Below are 17,147 nucleotides of genomic sequence, written 5' to 3' on the forward strand. Positions count from 1 at the left end.
TAACTGGCTCCACAGCCTTGTCAAGTCAAGTCTCCGCTGAATGGTGGGTGGGACTTGGCGGGGATTCAAACCTTCCCCGCGAGGAGTTCTCCATACCTCCTTTACTATCACCGCCTCCCCACGACAGATGAGTTAGCAACCCATACAATTCGAAGCGACAATTTCGAAATGAAGCTGTGGTTCCAATTTTCCTGTCAGCGCAAAATAGCGCATGTCGCCTGTCTTTTCGGCATTCGACATGTCGTGTCATTCGGCGCCGAGGAGTTGAATGAGGTGGATCAGGACTCAAGTGCACTTTAATAGTGCCTCAGCCGGGGCGGCGCCTGCTAGCAGCGCATCTGCTGGATGCGACCACCGTAGAGGAAGGCTGGAATGCTCTCCACATGGGCCTCGAGGATTGGACATGCATGTGAATTGTGGAGATTGCGGACATGCTCATCATCAGAGACTCTTGCCCGGGTCCACAAACATACAAGTAAGCAAACCGGCATTGCTCAATTTGCATGCTGATTGCTGAAGGCATGCCGTGGTACTGTCATCCAGCCACCGCCTTGGAGCCATGCCGGTGATCAAGTTGCCTTTTGGGATCCGTCGGAAGCTGGATACTGAGGTCACCAACGGCGCTGTACCTCTTGGGCAAAGCTGGCCATTGGGCGTCGCGGATGTAGCACAGTGTCAGGCCAGCCAAGCCGATGTCGATGTGGTTGGAAGTGAGGTTGCGCGCCTTGACGATCGAGCCGAAGGAGGGACGGGACTTCCTTGTCTTGGCCGGGTGGACGGCTAGTGTGAACCCTATATCCGATCTTTAGATTACCTCCGGGCTCTCTAGGGTCTCAAAAGAACATGCGACGAAGGAATTGGTGATGCAAAATGAGTGGAAATGACTTCAATGTGAAGTCCAAGAGCGGAGGACAGAGAATGCTTTAGGATAACACGTAATAATGCGTGTGTGTCGTCAGATCATGCCATCGTTTGCGCTACAGCCACGATATGCCTCGTCACGTCGAGCACAGCCCGCAGCAAGCAAAGCTGTCTTAGAACCTGCATGTGCAAAGCAAGCAATTCACCCACGTCCATCTTTCCTTGATCTCGTGCGGGAGAGGGATCACACTCCTTCGGCTCCTCCCTTTCATTAACATCCTCACACTTCGAACCCGGCGACAGCGTCATTTAATTTCAAACACACCTCAAACTGTGAGCTGCATTGAGCTTGAGCTTTGCGACGCCATAGAATAGGTAGCTCGCTCGCGCTCCTGACAGGCTTGGCCTTCGCTGTTCTGCCAACCCGACATCTCAAACCATCACCGTCATACGGGACTCATAAACATGGCCAGCATGCAGGGCACTGCGGCCAATGAGCATGAGCTCAAGGCGGAGGGTGTCGCTGATGCAGCACGAGATCCCAACAGCAATGTCACCGCCGACGATGCCGAGAAAGCCATCATTGACCAGGCCCGCGCCGGCGGTGCAGCAGCCTTTACCTTTGATCCCAATGCCACCCCGGCGGAAAAGGCTGCTGCTGCCAAAGAGGTAACGAGCGCAACAATCTGGTGCATCATCATTAGCTGACACCTTTCGCAGCGATCTGGACAGCAAATACACCGAAAGCACAAGACCGCCGCGCTGGCCACTGACGCAGACGATGGCCCTGACGCCGGCTACGATCTTCCCCCGCCCAGTAAAGCCGGAGCCATCAGTACGGCCTCGTTGGTGGAGAAAGACCAGGCAAATGGCAATGCGTCTCCCGCAATGGACGAAGAGCATGAGTTCTCAAAAGTTGGATGGGCGCCTAGATTTGGGAACCCGGGTGACCAGGACGACGAGGGCACCATGCTGGATCACCAGACCTTGCTCGAGGGCAAGCTCGATGACAAGTTCTTCGGGGATTGGTATCACAACACCGCCATCATCATCCTCGCATGTCTATCCTCCTGGACAGTGGCCACGCTGGGCGGTGGTTTGGGATGGGTCTTCATCATCATGGCGGGATGCGCGACATACTACAGAACTTCCATCCGCCGCGTGAGACGCAACTTCCGCGATGACGTGAATCGCGAGCTTGCAAAGAACCGTTTAGAGACGGATGTCGAGTCCCTGGACTGGATGAACAACTTCATGGCCAAATTCTGGCCCATCTACGCTCCCATTCTTTGCCAGACGATCATCGGAACGGTGGATCAAGTTCTCAGCACGTCCACCCCTGCTTTCCTTGACAGCATGAGAATGAAGTCCTTCACGCTGGGAACGAAGCCACCACGTATGGAGCACGTCAAAACATATCCAAGACAGGAGGACGATATCGTCATGATGGACTGGAAGTTTAGCTTCACACCAAACGATGTGGCAGACTTGACCAAGACGCAAATCAAGAACAAGATCAACCCGAAGCTGGTGCTTGAGATCCGCATCGGTAAAGCCATGATCTCCAAGGGTCTTGATGTCATCGTGGAGGACATGGCCTTCTCTGGTACTATGCGTGTGAAGATGAAACTCCAGCTGCAGTATCCATTCGTTGATCGAGTTGAAATCTGCTTCTTGGGACGACCAGAGCTGGACTACGTGTGCAAACCGCTTGGAGGCGATACTCTCGGCTTTGATATCAATTTCATTCCCGGTCTGGAAGGCTTTATTCAGGAAATGATTCACGCCAACCTTGCGCCGATGATGTACGATCCTAACGTCTTCCCCATCGAGATTGCTAAGATGCTTGCTGGCTCGCCCGTCGACCAGGCTATCGGTGTGCTGCAGATTCAATTCCACGGAGCGCAGGGTTTGAAGAATCCTGACAAGTTCTCCGGCACGCCAGATCCGTATGCAGTGGTTTCGATCAATAACCGTGAAGCACTCGGCAAGACAAAGACTGTGCATGAGAACGCAAACCCGCGCTGGAACGAGACTGTGAATGTGATCTTGACTAGCTTGAAAGAGCCGTTGACCATCTCTCTGTTTGACTACAACGAGTATCGCAAAGACAAGGAATTGGGCACAGCTACGTTCAACCTCGAGCAGCTGGAAGGCGGAGCCGATTTCGAAAACCACAGACTCGAAGTCCTTGCCAATGGCCGACCACGCGGTACTGTTCAGGCCGACATTCGTTTCTTCCCTGTGCTAGAAGKCCGCAAGCTCGAGGGTGGTATCGAGGAGCCACCACCAGAGAGTATGACAGGTATTGCCAAGTTTGTTGTCGAGCAAGCCAAGGACCTGGACGGCAGCAAGTCTTTGATTGGACAGCTCAACCCATACGCCGTGCTGTTGCTCAACGGCAAAGAGGTGCAAATCTCGCAGAAGCTCAAGCGTACCAACAACCCCATCTGGCCAAACGCAGCAAAGKAATTGCTCATCACTGACCGCAAGAAGGCCAAGTTGGGCCTTGTGATTAAGGATGATCGTGATTTGGCTGCGGATCCAATCCTAGCGTCCTACCAGWTCAAGCTGGATGACCTGCTCGACTTGACAGAAAAGGGCCAGGAGTGGTACAATCTCGCAGGTTGCAAGACGGGACGCGCGAAGATGACGCTGCAGTGGAAGCCTGTCGCACTCACGGGCGCCGCAGGTGGAAATGGTTACGTTGATCCTATCGGTGTCATGCGCTTCCACTTCAAGTCCGCGCGGGACCTGAAGAACTTGGATACGGTGGGCAAGTCTGATCCATATACAAGGGTCATGCTGTCAGGTGTGCAAAAGGGCAGAACCGTCACTTTCAAGAACAATTTGAGCCCCGAATGGGACGAAGTGTTCTACGTACCAGTGCACTCCACACGCGAGAAGCTTGTCGTGGAGGTCATGGACGAGGAGAATGTWGGCAAGGATCGCACCATGGGTCAAATCGATATTCCCGTCGAAGAGTACATCCGCCAAGGCCCGAGCGGTGAGTATGCAGTGTGCGACACGAAAGACAAGATACTCTCACAGCAGGTACGCATTGGTGCCGGTCAGCCTAGAGGGACGCTCAATTTCACTGTGGCCTTTTATCCAACAATCGCCGTTATCGACCCGGAAGATGAGGAGAAGGACAAGGTTCGCACTAGTGGTGAGAGCGCGCGGAAGAACATTGAGGGTGCAGCGTCAACGCCAGGCGTCATACGCAGCAGCGCTTCTGGCACGGCTGGCAGTATCAAGAGTGCCACCACGCAGGAAATTGAGATGGGCAAGACGCTCAGCGCGAATGAGCAAGAACAAACAGAGGCTCAAGAAGTTCACCGTGCCGAAGTTGAAAAAGTCAGGATTGGTGTAGAAGATCTTGCACAATATGGTGAGCGTGCTACGATGCTACATTGAGGGTTGGAGACACGCTAACACTTGCCTAGAATCTGGTCTCATTGTGTTCACAATTCATGAAGCCGACTTGGCCCACGCAGGAGTCCATCTCGAGGTCTTGATGGATGACATGAAGTACCCAGCTTGGAGCAGTGCCAAGATCAAGTCGCGCAAGCAAACCTTCAACGAGACTGGAGACGCCATGGTACGCGAGTTGGACCTCTCCCGCATCACATTACGCTTGGTATCGGACACGGACATCAAAGACGAAGATGACAACGACATCAAGACCAAGCTCTCCGGACCGCTGGTCGACACCTTGAAGCGATGCTTGTACACACCTACAGTAATCACCATGAAGGATGAGCATGGTCACGCTAGCAATGTGACTGTGTCGATGCGTTTCCTGCCGGTCAAGATGCAGCTCGACCCTAGTGAGTCGTTCAACAACCAAGGCAACCTTCGGGTCGAAGTTCTCGATGCCGCAGATCTCCCGGCTGCAGACAGAAACGGTTATTCGGATCCATACTGCAAATTCCTGCTTAATGGCAAAGAAGTGTACAAGACTAACAAGCAGAAGAAGACTCTGCATCCGTCTTGGAACGAGTACTTTGAGGTTCCTATCCGTAGCCGCACAGCTGCTCAATTCAAAGTCGATGTATACGACTGGGATTTTGGCGACAAGGCCGACCTCCTTGGCAGTACTGCTATCAACCTGGGCATTCTCGAGCCATTCCAAGCGCAGGAGGTGGTACTCAACCTTGATGGCAAGAGTGGTGCGATTAGATTGAAGATGGTGTTCAAGCCCGATTACATCACTCGCTCTCGACAAGGCTCATCTACCTTCTCAGGCACTTTCGCGGCGCCTGGAAAGATCATCGGCGCTCCAGTCAAGGGTGTCGGCAAGGTCGGCACGTTCGTAGGAGGAAATGTCTTCAAGGGAGCATCCTTTGTTGGCCGCGGCTTCAAAAGCAAGCGTTCACCAAGTGGCACTCAACACGAAGTCCCCGATGATGAGGAAACTGGTGGTTTAGCCGAGATGCGTCCTACCAGCATGGAGTCAGCGGGTGGTCTCCCGGAGACATTGAATGGACACGCTAATGGTAACACATCCATTGACGGCTACGTTACCAACACAACGGAACTTGCCGCACCCAGAACGCCTCATGGTCGCAAGCCGAGTTTCGGTGGCACGTCGCTAAGCCCGGCATCCACGGGTGAAATGGGCAGTGCCACCATTAGCGTCCTTCATGCCTCGGGCTTCGAGCACGACTCCAAGCTGGAAGTCCACGTACTCTCCGAGACCAAAACCGGTCCAAAGGAGCTCTTCCACACCAAGGCCGTCAAAGCCAAGGATGGCGAAGCCTCCTACGAGGGCGAGAAGAAGTYCCAATGCAATGCCGCGACGCAGTTCAAGGTGGTGGTCAAGAACGACAAGTCCTTTGGACGTGATGAGGTTCTTGGTGAGGCGCCTTTCTTCCTCAACGATCAGTCTCGTGGAGGTGAGCAGACCATCCAGGTCGGTAATGGAGTTGTGACCGTGCGAACCTCGTTCCTTCCCGCAGACATGATGTCTTTGGCGGCGCCGAGTGAGAGCCCCGTTAGGGAGAAGCACAAGAGTTTTGGTCGGCTGATGAGTCGGCGCGAGAGGAGCGTCACGCCTGGGGCTACTGGTTAGGAGCCAAAGCCTTCGTTGGGAAGATCACTACTAAGGAGAGTGAGCGGTAGGAGGGTGTTGTCGAAAGGTGGGACTTCTGTGGTGAAGGAGCAAGGCGATTTCTCCACCTCCTCGATTTGGTCGGGGCGTGAGCCTAGTCTGGAGATCTTCCAAGGCTCGGAGGTGCAGACTGAGATGGAGATGAGCGAGCAGAGATGAACACTATCATTTGTTGATGTATTGCGATTCACTGCGTTTTAGCAGGTCGCAGGGAGCGAATAGATACCATGATGGAGCGTAATTGATTATGTTTTACAAAGTGATGCCTGAAATATCAGGCTAGAACAAGGTCCTTCTATCAGTTTCGATAGGAATTCGATAGCTCTATTCGAGCGAGCTACAAGCTTTCTTCGACAACTTGCACCTTCCTCCCATCTTCCACCACAACGATTGCAAATTCAATTCGCCATTCAAATCCTACAGCCTAATCATAGTACAGTCGAATAACCACTGAACCTTCCTTCCTGATCACCGCAAACATGGCGAGCGCAGATGCGTTGAAAGCTGAGGGCAATGCGCTATTTGCTGCAAAGGACTTCCAAGGCGCTGCGTAAGTGGACTGAAGTTATCTCCCGTTCTCACAACGATACTGACACGAGATGTGACAAAGTGAGAAGTTCAGCGAAGCCATTGGCGTCGACCCATCAAACCACGTCCTCTACTCCAACCTTTCTGGCGCCTACGCTTCGCTCAAAGACTACCAAAAAGCGCTCGAGGCGGCCACCAAGACAACTGAGCTCAAGGCAGATTGGTCCAAGGGCTGGGGACGAAAGGGTGCAGCTCTTCATGGAACCGGTGACCTCATTGGCGCCGTCGAGGCATTCGAAGAGGCGCTGAAGCTAGACGCCAACAACGCACAAGCTAAGAGTGGACTCGCGGCTGTCAACCGCGCAATCGAGCAAGAGGCTCGTGGCGATGGCATCGATCCCAGCGGTGGCCTGGGCAACATGTTCAACGATCCGAAACTGATTGAGAAGCTCGCGGCAAACCCAAAGACGAGTGGATTACTAGCGGACGGTGAATTCATGCAAAAGCTACAAAACATGAAGAACAACCCGCAGGCGATGCAGCAGGACATGTTCTCGGATCCGCGCTTCCTACAGGTCATGGGTGTACTGATGGGTGTGGATATGAACTTTGCGGCGACGAATGATGCGGACGCTGCAGCAAAGAAGTTTCAGGCGGAGCACGATGGGGATGGAGAGGATGTGGACATGCCAGATGCTGGTCGACCCAAGCCAACGGAGCAGAAGAAGGCACCTGAGCCCGAGCCAGAACCCGAACCCGAGGATGAAGAGGCGATTGTGAAGAAGCAGGCCAAGGCAGAGGCCGACAAGGAGAAGGCATTGGGCACGGAGAACTACAAGAAGCGCAACTTTGACGAAGCGATCGCACACTACACCAAGGCCTGGGAGACACACAAGGACATCACCTATCTCACCAACCTGTCCGCCGCACACTTCGAAAAGGGCGACTACGCTGCTTGCATCGAGACCTGCAAGCAAGCTATCGAGTACGGTCGTGAAGTCTATGCCGATTTCAAGCTCATCGCCAAAGCATTCGGCCGTATGGGTTCCGCGTATGAGAAGCAGGGAGACTACACCAACGCTGTCGAGTACTACAACCGCTCTCTGACCGAGCACCGCACACCCGAGATTCTTGCCAAACTTCGTGCTGCTGAGAAGACCAAGATCACATCTGAGCGCGACGCCTATATTGACCCCGTAAAGGCTGAGGAGGCACGCGAGCTGGGTAACCAGAAGTTCAAGGAGCTCGACTGGCCTGCCGCGGTGGATGCGTACACAGAGATGACCAAGCGCGCACCCAACGACCCTCGCGGGTTCTCCAACCGCGCCGCCTGCCTCATCAAGCTACTCACTCTCCCCTCCGCCGTTGCAGACTGCGACGAGGCGATCAAGCGCGACAAGAACTTCATCCGCGCCTACCTCCGCAAAGCACAAGCCCTCTTCCTGATGAAGGAGTTCAACAAGTGTCTGGATGTTTGTGCCGAAGCTTCCGAACACGACATCGACGGTAAGAACGCCCGCGAGATCGAGCAGCAGCAGCAAAAGGCCCTTCAAGCACAATTCTCCGCCCGCGAAGGCGAGACGGACGAGCAGGCTCAGGAGCGCATCCAGCGCGACCCGGATATCATGGCTATCTTGCAAGACCCTGTCATGCAGAGCATTCTGCAGCAGGCCAAGGGCGACCCCGCTGCTCTGCAGGATCACATGAAGAACCCGGCGATTGCGATGAAGGTGCAGAAGTTGATGGCTGCGGGTGTCATCCGTATGGGTGGAAGATAGGGGGGAATGTTTGAGGGTATGATGCATGACTGCTGTTATTGATGGGCATAGCGTTTGCGATGAACCTTTCTCTTGCTGTTCCTTCAATTTGCTGTTCTGATAAATGAGTGATGAGGAATTGATAGTGTAATGTACAAAAGCGGAATTAAATGTTAGAATCAGAGTCGCTGATCCTGATTTCAAATGCACGTTTGTAAACCGATTGTCCTTCTAAGTGGATCGGGTCGAGTGTCTCTTTTTTGGTGGCTTCCTTGGGTGACTTGAGAATGAGAAGGATGCTACGAGGAGAAATTTCGCAGGGGAATTCCGATGAAGTGCAAAGTATTATCATCCACCAACAACGCCTCGCAAGACCTCCCGAATACTGCCAGTTGATCCGCAAAGAGCATTATGTGTCTTCTCAGAGCCTCAAATGAGCTCTGTAATACATAGTAACACGCTGCACTGATATATCTGATATAATCACTACCCAAACCCTAACCCTCTCCGAAAACTCCCTTCTCCTCCTCAATCACCATCTCGCCTTTTTTCAGATTCGCCAAACAAGGAGCGTGGAACAACTTCCCCGTCCAAGCACCCCTCGCAGTCCTAATCGCAATTAAACCCCAGAGCAACACCACCGCAACAGCAAACACCGTCCCCAAAATGCGAAAGAATTTGGAAGGCAATTCCTCCCCAATAAGAATCGTACTCAGCGCATACACACCTAATGGAAACGTGAAACCCCACCAGCCCATGTTGAAAGGTATAGGATGTGCTTTCCAAATACTCGCCAATGCCAATGCGAACCAGAGCAGCCCGTGGCTCCACATTACCAACGAAACGATGAACCCAATGGTATATACTGTGCGGCCGTCCAGTGGTCCACTTCCATCGACTGGAAGATTTTTGAGACATGCTTTCCCGAGATTCAAGACTACGTAGCCGCCATAGCCGAGAGGTCCTAGAGGTAGAAAGGCCGAGACGATGACTTCTCGAGGCGGCAGTTTGTGGAGAGCTAGGCGTTGGAAGTAGATTACTAGGATCGAGAAGGCGAGAGGGACGGCCATGCCCCACATTATGTAGCTTGCAAGGATCGTGGCGAGGATGAGAGTTGGGTGAGTTGTAGGGAGAATCTGGGCTACGCTGGAGCCAAGGGCGGAGGAGACGATTGTTGCTGCTATGGGCAGGAGTTGGGCGGCGGTTATGCTGTCCAGGGAACGTTGATGATGGGCGGACATGCTGAGGTGAAAAGTCAGTGTGTGAAGATGGTATGTATGTTCAGAATCACTTGCAGTAGTATGCCTAATGTGACTGTAACCCCTACAGCAACGATAGAATCCAACACCCAAAGACTCCAACCCACCCAAACAGCCCACTCTCCCCATCTCGAAACGCAATGTGCAATCCAGAGATTCACCAGCGTTGCGAAACCCATGGGAATCGTTCCGAGAAAGAGGCTGTTGGCAGGATCCTGAATCATGACAACCCAGATTTCTGGCCAGACAGTATATCTCACCACAGAAGTCCCAAAAGCAGCGAAGAAAAGGATCGTATTCAGGATGAAGAATGCAATTGAGAGGTAGTTGARCCACGCAGCCTGCCATGGGATAGCATGGAGGAGAACGCCGACCACTCCAGTTCCCATTGTAGCGGAGAACCAGGAAGGTGAAAAGTTGCGAACTATACGACGAAAGCCTTGGTCATTCTTCGAGAGGATATGGGATGGAGGTAAAGGTTTGTCATTTTTTGGTTTTTGCTTGTCCAATTTCCCGGAAGGAGGGCGGTTTCCTCGGCTTGTAGGTGCAGCTACAGCTGCGTTGTTATCCATTGAGCATGCGATGTTGTGGAATGTGCGAATGAAGAGAACGAGATGCACAGTAACTAGGTAGTCAGCAGCGGATCGGATATAGCGGGTAGAAGTATAAGGGTCTTCTTGCCAAGAACTTCTGATGCTGCTATCTATCAAGTAACACCACCTCACGAAGTAGATGCAGGAGAGAAAGAATAGAAGGAATCAATGCAGACGTATCAAATGAACAGCTGAGGTTGGAAAATAGATTGGGTTTCGTTCAGGCAAGGAGTGGCTTCATCATTCGTGCCTAGCTACTTCCCCTCTGCGATCTCAATTTATCAAATCGCAGCACTGCACCAAGCAAAACATTGGTTCCATCGGCACAAGCCTCAGGACTCGAGTATTCCGCCGGGTTATGGCTGACACCATCTCGACAAGGCACAAAGATCATGCATGTCGGACAATGCTTGCTGGCGTACACACTATCGTGACCCGCACCGCTAGTCATGAACTTGCCCCAGTTCCCAATGTCAAGACCTTTGACGGTAGCTTCGCCGCAAAGATCTTTCCCGGCGTCGTGAACACATTTTATACAGTCTTCGTGGAAGTATGTGGCAGGTGAGATGAAATCGGTCCGCCATTCCACCGAGCAAGAGCGTTCGCTGATTGCACAACCAGTGTTGACACCTTCGGCATCCGATCCTTCGGCAATCTGCTCAAAGGCGCGTTTGCATTCAGCTTCGACTTCGTCGACGGTCTCGTTGCGAGGGGAGCGAATGTCCAGGCTGAACTGAACATGACCGGGGACTGTATTTGTGGAGCCTGGCTTCAAGGTGAGAATGCCAGTGCTTGCCAGCGCCTTGTGGCGGTGCGCGATGCGATGACTGGCCAGAATCATCTTCGAAGCTGTGAGCAGAGCATCGGCACGATGCTGAAAGCTTGTCGCGCCCGTATGCGCATCACGCCCGCTAACAGTCAGCGTGAACCATTTGTAGGCCTGAACGCCCTTCACCACACCGATACGGCGGTTCTCAGCTTCGAGAATCGGACCCTGTTCGATATGGAGCTCAAAATGTGCGGCCATCGGCATGCTTTTGTAGCTCGCCGGAGTGGAGCCAAGATACCCAATGCGCTCCAGCTCGGATTTCATGGTAGCAGTATCGTTGGCGGGAATTACGGATTTCAGATTGTGGGCTTTCTCGAGAGGAATAGACTCAGCCCAGACACCTGATGAGACCATGGACATTGGAAAGCGAGCTCCCTCTTCGTTAGTCCAGTTCACTACGCCTACAGGATAAGTGGTTTCAATCTGATGTTCATGCAAGGTCTTGAGCATCTCYACACCAGCACAAACGCCGAGGATACCATCATAGCGGCCGCCCTGTGCAAAGGTCAGCGATGGTGATGGGAGAAATATGGAGAGAAAAGATCTTACGGATGGCTGTGTGTCTAGATGGGAACCAGCATACGTAGGCAAGCCGTCTTTCAGGCCCTTGCGTACAGCAAACTGGTTCCCCATGGCATCGACCGTGACAGTACAGCCCATAGCCTGAGTCGTCTCTGTAAACCAGTCACGGGCCTGCTTGTCCGCGTCGGACAGTGATAGACGCGCCATGCCAATCTCTGTCTTGCCACTAAAATTGCATAGCAGTCAGCATTTTGATCCARCAGTGTAATGTGCTTGGCATTGTGAGGCGAAGGTGGAGGGTTCATCGTAGTCAGATGGCTGTTCTTAGTATTGATTGATTGTGTCTCATCATCACTCGTAAAGAGTGCAGGCATGTGTTGGGTATCATCAGGATGCATGAGTTTGACTTTGGTGTGGGAGGTGTGGTCTTACCTGCCCCATGGTTCGCCCTTGCCCCATTCAGAGGTGGAGTGAATGTCGTTCATCAGCCTGTCCTGCTTGACGCGTAGAGCAGCAAAATGCTCTTCAGTCATCTCGGCTACGGCAAGAGCGCGTCGAGACGAGCTCGTGAAGGCTCTCGCATTGCGCCATTGCGTGCGATTCCCGACGGATCTCCACGCAAGAGTGTGAGATGGTCGTAGAGATGGCGCGGCGATGGCTTTGACGTGTCGGGAGAGAAGGAAAGTCGAGGTTGTCATTTTCGCGTGGGAAGAGGTGCACGGTTGCGGTCAGATTTCGGACCTGGAACTCAGGCTTGGCAGAGAGGACTCGACCTCATCGACTAAGTTACAAGATCTTGACAATCCCAACATAAACGATGCCGCGCAGTGGCGACGCTAGAGATCGGCGAAAGTCAGCAGGCTGTGGCTGTATAGTGTGTTTGTTGAACCAAGTCGACGGGTGGAGACCATCGCTTCCACGAAGCCGAGGGAACACGATAGGCCGCGCGGAGAATGGATAGGTCAAGCCTGGACTTGGACTTGGCCAATTGTCTCCATCAGAATGCGAGCGCTTAGCGCTGGAAGCCGAGCAAACATGTGAGAGGCCTGCGAATCGAAACGTCTGAAAAAGTGCCATTCAAACTAGGTAAACACTTTTTATACTAAACACTGCGCAAACTAAACACTGCATCATATAACCATTTCATCCCTCAAAACCATTCCCACCGAATCTATTTATCATCACAAGAACTTTAACCACCACTTTGTTGTCCACTCCCAAGTCGGGCAAGAAGTCCTTAAACGTTCTCGCAAAGCAAAGCCTTGGTGAGGAGAGGAAGAGCGCAGCAGCTGGCAGTCTTTCCGGTCTCAGCACAGATGGAGCGGAACTCTTCCTTGGAGGCAAAGACATTGGATGGGGAGCTAGGAGGCTTGCAATCGAGGTCAGCAACCCCGAGGATATCGAGTGAGCAACACTCTGGCTGAGAGTAAAGTCCGGAGCACTCGAAGCTACCTCCGCTGCCAGTCTCCGGTGTGGTCGGCATGCCAGAGTCAGGTGTGGTCGGCATGTCAGGTGTGGTCGGCATGCCAGCATCAGGCTTGGTCGGCATGAAGGGGCCCGTGATAAACTCGCAGAGAAGACCCTGTCCAGCGATTGGAAGGACACAGCAGCTAGCAGTCTTACCACCCTCAGCACAGATGGAGGCAAACTCTGCCTTTGAGGCGAAGATGTTNAGACCCTGTCCAGCGATTGGAAGGACACAGCAGCTAGCAGTCTTACCACCCTCAGCACAGATGGAGGCAAACTCTGCCTTTGAGGCGAAGATGTTCGATGGAGAGCTTGGAGGCGTGCAATCAAGGGCCTTGATGCCGAGGATGTCGAGTGCGCAGCACTCTGGCTGGGAATAAAGTCCGGAGCATTCGAATTCGCCCTCGTCGCCACCCTCGTTGCCGCCCTCGTTACCACCCTCCTCGGGACCCTCCTCGCCATTGCCAGGTTTGGTAGGCATGAACGGGCCTGTAAGGAACTCACAGAGGAGACCCTGTCCAGCGATTGGAAGGACACAGCAGCTAGCAGTCTTACCACCCTCAGCACAGATNGGCATGAACGGGCCTGTAAGGAACTCACAGAGGAGACCCTGTCCAGCGATTGGAAGGACACAGCAGCTAGCAGTCTTACCACCCTCAGCACAGATAGCGGAGAATTCTGCCTTAGAGGCGAAGATGTTCGATGGAGAGCTTGGAGGTGTGCAATCAAGGGCCTTAACGCCGAGGATGTCGACGGAGCAGCACTCTGGCTGCGAGTAAAGCCCGGTGCACTCAAACCCTTCATCACCATTGCCTCCACCTGGAGCCATTGAGGTGGTTGTGGTCTTTGCAGTAGTAGTTGTGGTCTTCATAGTGGTTGTAGTAGCCTTGGAGGTGGTGGCTGGTGTAGCAGTGACCTTTGAAGTGGTGGTAACCTTCGCAGTGGTAGTAGTCTTCTTGGTCACAGTCGAAAAGGACAAGGACGAGGTTGACTGAGCTGGAGGGGTGTACTGGGGAGGGGAGTACTGGGGAGGGGATTCTGGGGCGCCATTGCAGTCTTTGCCAGGAACACCGGGGTTCTGCTCGTTGCTGTAAGTGTAGCTGTCGCAGAAGGAGATCTTGTGACCCTCGTGATCGGTGTAGCCCGTGTTGGTAGCGTAGGACTTGTCCCAAGTGGCAGTGTACATGGCGCAGACCTGGCCCTTGAGTTCACCATCCTTCACAAGAATGTAGGTGTTGACGAAGCGGCAGACAGCACGGCCGTCCAGGTTGTTCTTGTTGTAGAGAGTCGTCTCCTCGCAATCACGGATGCATCGCTCAGGATCGAACTTGGACTTGTCGGTGACATCCTCGTAGATCGAGTGCTGGATGAAAGATGGGCAAGATCCACCGGTTGGTGCGTTGATGGCCGCATAGCCCAAGTCCTGGCGCTTGTAGCCAGAACAATCCAGAGAGTTCGAGGTCGCAGAAGCGAGAGCAGCAACGCTGGCGAGCACGAGAGAAGAACGCATCTTGATGTTGGTGCGGCTGGAAGTCTGGATTGAGCTCAGGAGTGTTGATTGAGGTGATCGGGTGAGTGACTGATTCCAACTCTACACTGGCGAAGGACAGCATACTTATACACACCGTGCCCAAGTTGAGACGGCATGGCCTGAACTCGACATGGCCTGAGCCCGACATGGCCTGAGCTCAGGCTTCGACTGTGCCCATTGGATGGAGCATCGAGTGTTCATTCCGTGCAACTATACCGATCGATCCTAAGCGAATATTTCGACGAGGACGTTAATCTTGTCAATATTCGGGTCCCATGATCTGCGAGTCGGACAGCTGCATGCATACAGGGTAGAATCCTCCGCAAGATGAAGTTAGGACCTTTGGTACGCGCGGTGGGAACGTCGTGGCACGGTTCGAATAGTGGAGCTCCGACCGCGGTTTAAACTCGCAATCAAACCCTGCGTGAACGGATGCATGGTATTATGGTAGGGCAAGGCCATTGACATAAGCACATACGCAAGGAATTCCATGAAGTTTGGTATCCTTTCAGCTTCTATACTCATGCGGTAATGATGATTTGGCCGCACACCTCACAGACATGAAGCCTTGGAAGAGGGCAATGACTCTACGCAGGTGTGTTACGGTCGCTGACAGATTGGTAAGCCGGTAAGGTGTAGTGAGTGGAATCCGTTAGGCACGATGGTAGGTCATACCGCTCCAGAACCGACCGCGAGGCGAACGCGTCCAAGCTTTGGGGGAAGTGCGGCGTCTGCCTCTGGAAAGGAGAGCCTGCCACACCGTGAGCTCGGAGTCGTGAACTTGAGCTCGTACTGAGCGCCGTGGGCGGCTATGGGCAGGCAATCCCGTACCCGTTGAAAGTGGAGTCAGCTCCGTCGAAAGTCAGGAATCGCCCCGACGCCTCGTAACCTGTACCGATCGGCCGAAAGATTTTCTGATGCACCCTGGACGAGCGCACATGGCGGTATGTTTGGTACGACCGTCTTTCCCCGTGTATGCGCCTTGGTCCGCACGTGTCTGTCCAACGAAGAAGCAAGATTGAAAGGAGAGATCGGCGGTGGTGGGGATGCCAGAATTCTGGATCCGTCTTCGCCAAATTGGCTTGGCACCAGGCAAAGCCGCGAACACCAGCTTGATGACTTTCACTGCGAATTGGTTAGACCGCTCCAATTTCCGCGTGAAGGTGAATCAATTCGCAAAGCTGTTGCTTCAGCGCCACCATCATCGAGACCGTCCCCATGTCCGAGGAGCAGAATACTGTGCTATACCACTCATCAAAATTGATCGTCAACCAGCCTCGTGTAAGCTATGTCCAAAGGTTTCAGCCTCTGCCACCGCGAATATACAATGACCTCATACATCTTCGGCTTGCCAAAATGACGTCGCCCTTGTATGAAAGGCCGTCATGTTGGAGTAGCGTGGAACGGTACATGCGATGTTTCGCAAGGCATGCAGGATCAACAAGTCCAGCCGCTCATGGAATGTCTCAAACTGAGCGCATGGAATGTCTCAAACTGAGCGCAGTATGTAATGCGCCGAGTCACACACTTGCCATGCGCTGGACGTGGAGAGAAGATTGGTGAAGATTGCCTCTGCCGATTCGCYGGATCATTGAGATGTGCATACACACCGTCAAACGTGCAGCTAACATCATACCATACGGAAGAGAAGAAACCCGTCTGCTCGAGAAGCGGATACATGACCTTTTGARCAATAGGCACTCGAATCTAAGTTTCTCAGCCCATTCGTTTGACCGCATGAGCCATGTAGTTGCGATAGTTCTCTCAAACTCCCTTCAGGTCCTTTCTCATAATGATTGTAGGCAAGAAGACATGCGAACCTTTGCGATGAGCTTGATTGACTTCTCACCCTCGCCTTCAGGCCTTCGGCATTCTTGATTTTTGCCCATCAGCGGCATTTACTGATGAGGAGACCTTGGTGCCTATCACTGTGGGCGAAAATCTTGCTTCCTGCTGCCGCTATCGTATACACGTTTGTTTCTCTTCAAGGACGAGGAATGGGCAATAATTCCTTTTCTGGTCATCCAAGAGGCAAGTCAGATCGATGGCTGGTAGAGCGGCTGTAGAGTCTAGACTCGGCGACGTGGTCCAGAATTTCCGCGGCCGAGAAATGTCTCAGGCTAGGAATAGGTCTTCTTACTGTGGTAAGATGATGGCACGGCTGCATTTGTGAGACATGCCACGGGCAAGATCAATCAGTTTCCCTGGTTCCAGAAGCAGTACAATGGCAATGATGAGCGGTTGATTGCGCTGTGTCAATCCATGGCAGGCAGTCGCCAGACTCGTGGCGACGAGACCGTTGCACCTGCAAACTGCAAACCGCTTGGCAGGCGTTGCATCCGCGGTGGGATTGCCGCCGTCCTGGAATAGTGATTTGTAGACACGAAGCCCCTGAAGCGGCTTCAGAGCGGAGAGTAAGATGGCGCTCTGCCGGGCAAGAGCGATCAGCACAACGGGGTGTCCGGCCAGCTCTGCAAGAGTCTGGCCATTCCATATGAAGGCGCGCGAACGATGAACGGTTCGAGGACGCAGGGATGCCGATCCGCTGTATAGGAGAGTGCCGACTTGATTGCTCAGCAGGCGCGGCCGCCTGTTCCGGGCGGCAAGCGGGATATGTCATAGGTGATGAAATTTGTCCATCGAAGATGGCGCTTCGCAGTCCCCGTACCTCCTGAAAAGTGAGGTGA

The 17,147-nt window shown here is 53.2% G+C and overlaps 5 protein-coding genes; 2 read left to right on the forward strand and 3 right to left on the reverse strand.

Annotated features, from left to right (window-relative positions):
• Window positions 1–1,326: 1,326 nt before the first annotated feature.
• On the forward strand, window positions 1,327–5,935 carry RCC_06655 (related to membrane bound C2 domain protein (vp115); the record flags this gene model as incomplete). XM_023771918.1 has 3 exons in its annotated part: window positions 1,327–1,530; window positions 1,582–4,252; window positions 4,308–5,935. 3 exons carry the CDS (start codon window positions 1,327–1,329, stop codon window positions 5,933–5,935), a joined length of 4,503 nt encoding a protein of 1,500 aa, XP_023627686.1.
• Window positions 5,936–6,453: 518 nt separating this feature from the next.
• RCC_06656 (probable molecular co-chaperone STI1) lies at window positions 6,454–8,280 on the forward strand (the record flags this gene model as incomplete). XM_023771919.1 has 2 exons in its annotated part: window positions 6,454–6,524; window positions 6,585–8,280. 2 exons carry the CDS (start codon window positions 6,454–6,456, stop codon window positions 8,278–8,280), a joined length of 1,767 nt encoding a protein of 588 aa, XP_023627687.1.
• A 476-nt stretch (window positions 8,281–8,756) lies between these two features.
• RCC_06657 (related to malic acid transport protein) lies at window positions 8,757–10,090 on the reverse strand (the record flags this gene model as incomplete). XM_023771920.1 has 2 exons in its annotated part: window positions 8,757–9,501; window positions 9,555–10,090. The coding sequence occupies 2 exons, from the start codon at window positions 10,088–10,090 to the stop codon at window positions 8,757–8,759; spliced, it is 1,281 nt and encodes a 426-aa protein (XP_023627688.1).
• Window positions 10,091–10,361: 271 nt separating this feature from the next.
• On the reverse strand, window positions 10,362–12,160 carry RCC_06658 (related to n-carbamoyl-l-amino acid hydrolase; the record flags this gene model as incomplete). XM_023771921.1 has 3 exons in its annotated part: window positions 10,362–11,435; window positions 11,490–11,688; window positions 11,895–12,160. 3 exons carry the CDS (start codon window positions 12,158–12,160, stop codon window positions 10,362–10,364), a joined length of 1,539 nt encoding a protein of 512 aa, XP_023627689.1.
• A 539-nt stretch (window positions 12,161–12,699) lies between these two features.
• On the reverse strand, window positions 12,700–14,439 carry RCC_06659 (uncharacterized protein; the record flags this gene model as incomplete). Its single annotated transcript, XM_023771922.1, has 1 exon — window positions 12,700–14,439. One exon carries the CDS (start codon window positions 14,437–14,439, stop codon window positions 12,700–12,702), a length of 1,740 nt encoding a protein of 579 aa, XP_023627690.1.
• Window positions 14,440–17,147: the final 2,708 nt, after the last annotated feature.

This window comes from Ramularia collo-cygni (assembly GCF_900074925.1).
Source record: "Ramularia collo-cygni strain URUG2 genome assembly, contig: RCC_scaffold10, whole genome shotgun sequence".
Lineage (NCBI taxonomy): Eukaryota > Fungi > Ascomycota > Dothideomycetes > Mycosphaerellales > Mycosphaerellaceae > Ramularia > Ramularia collo-cygni.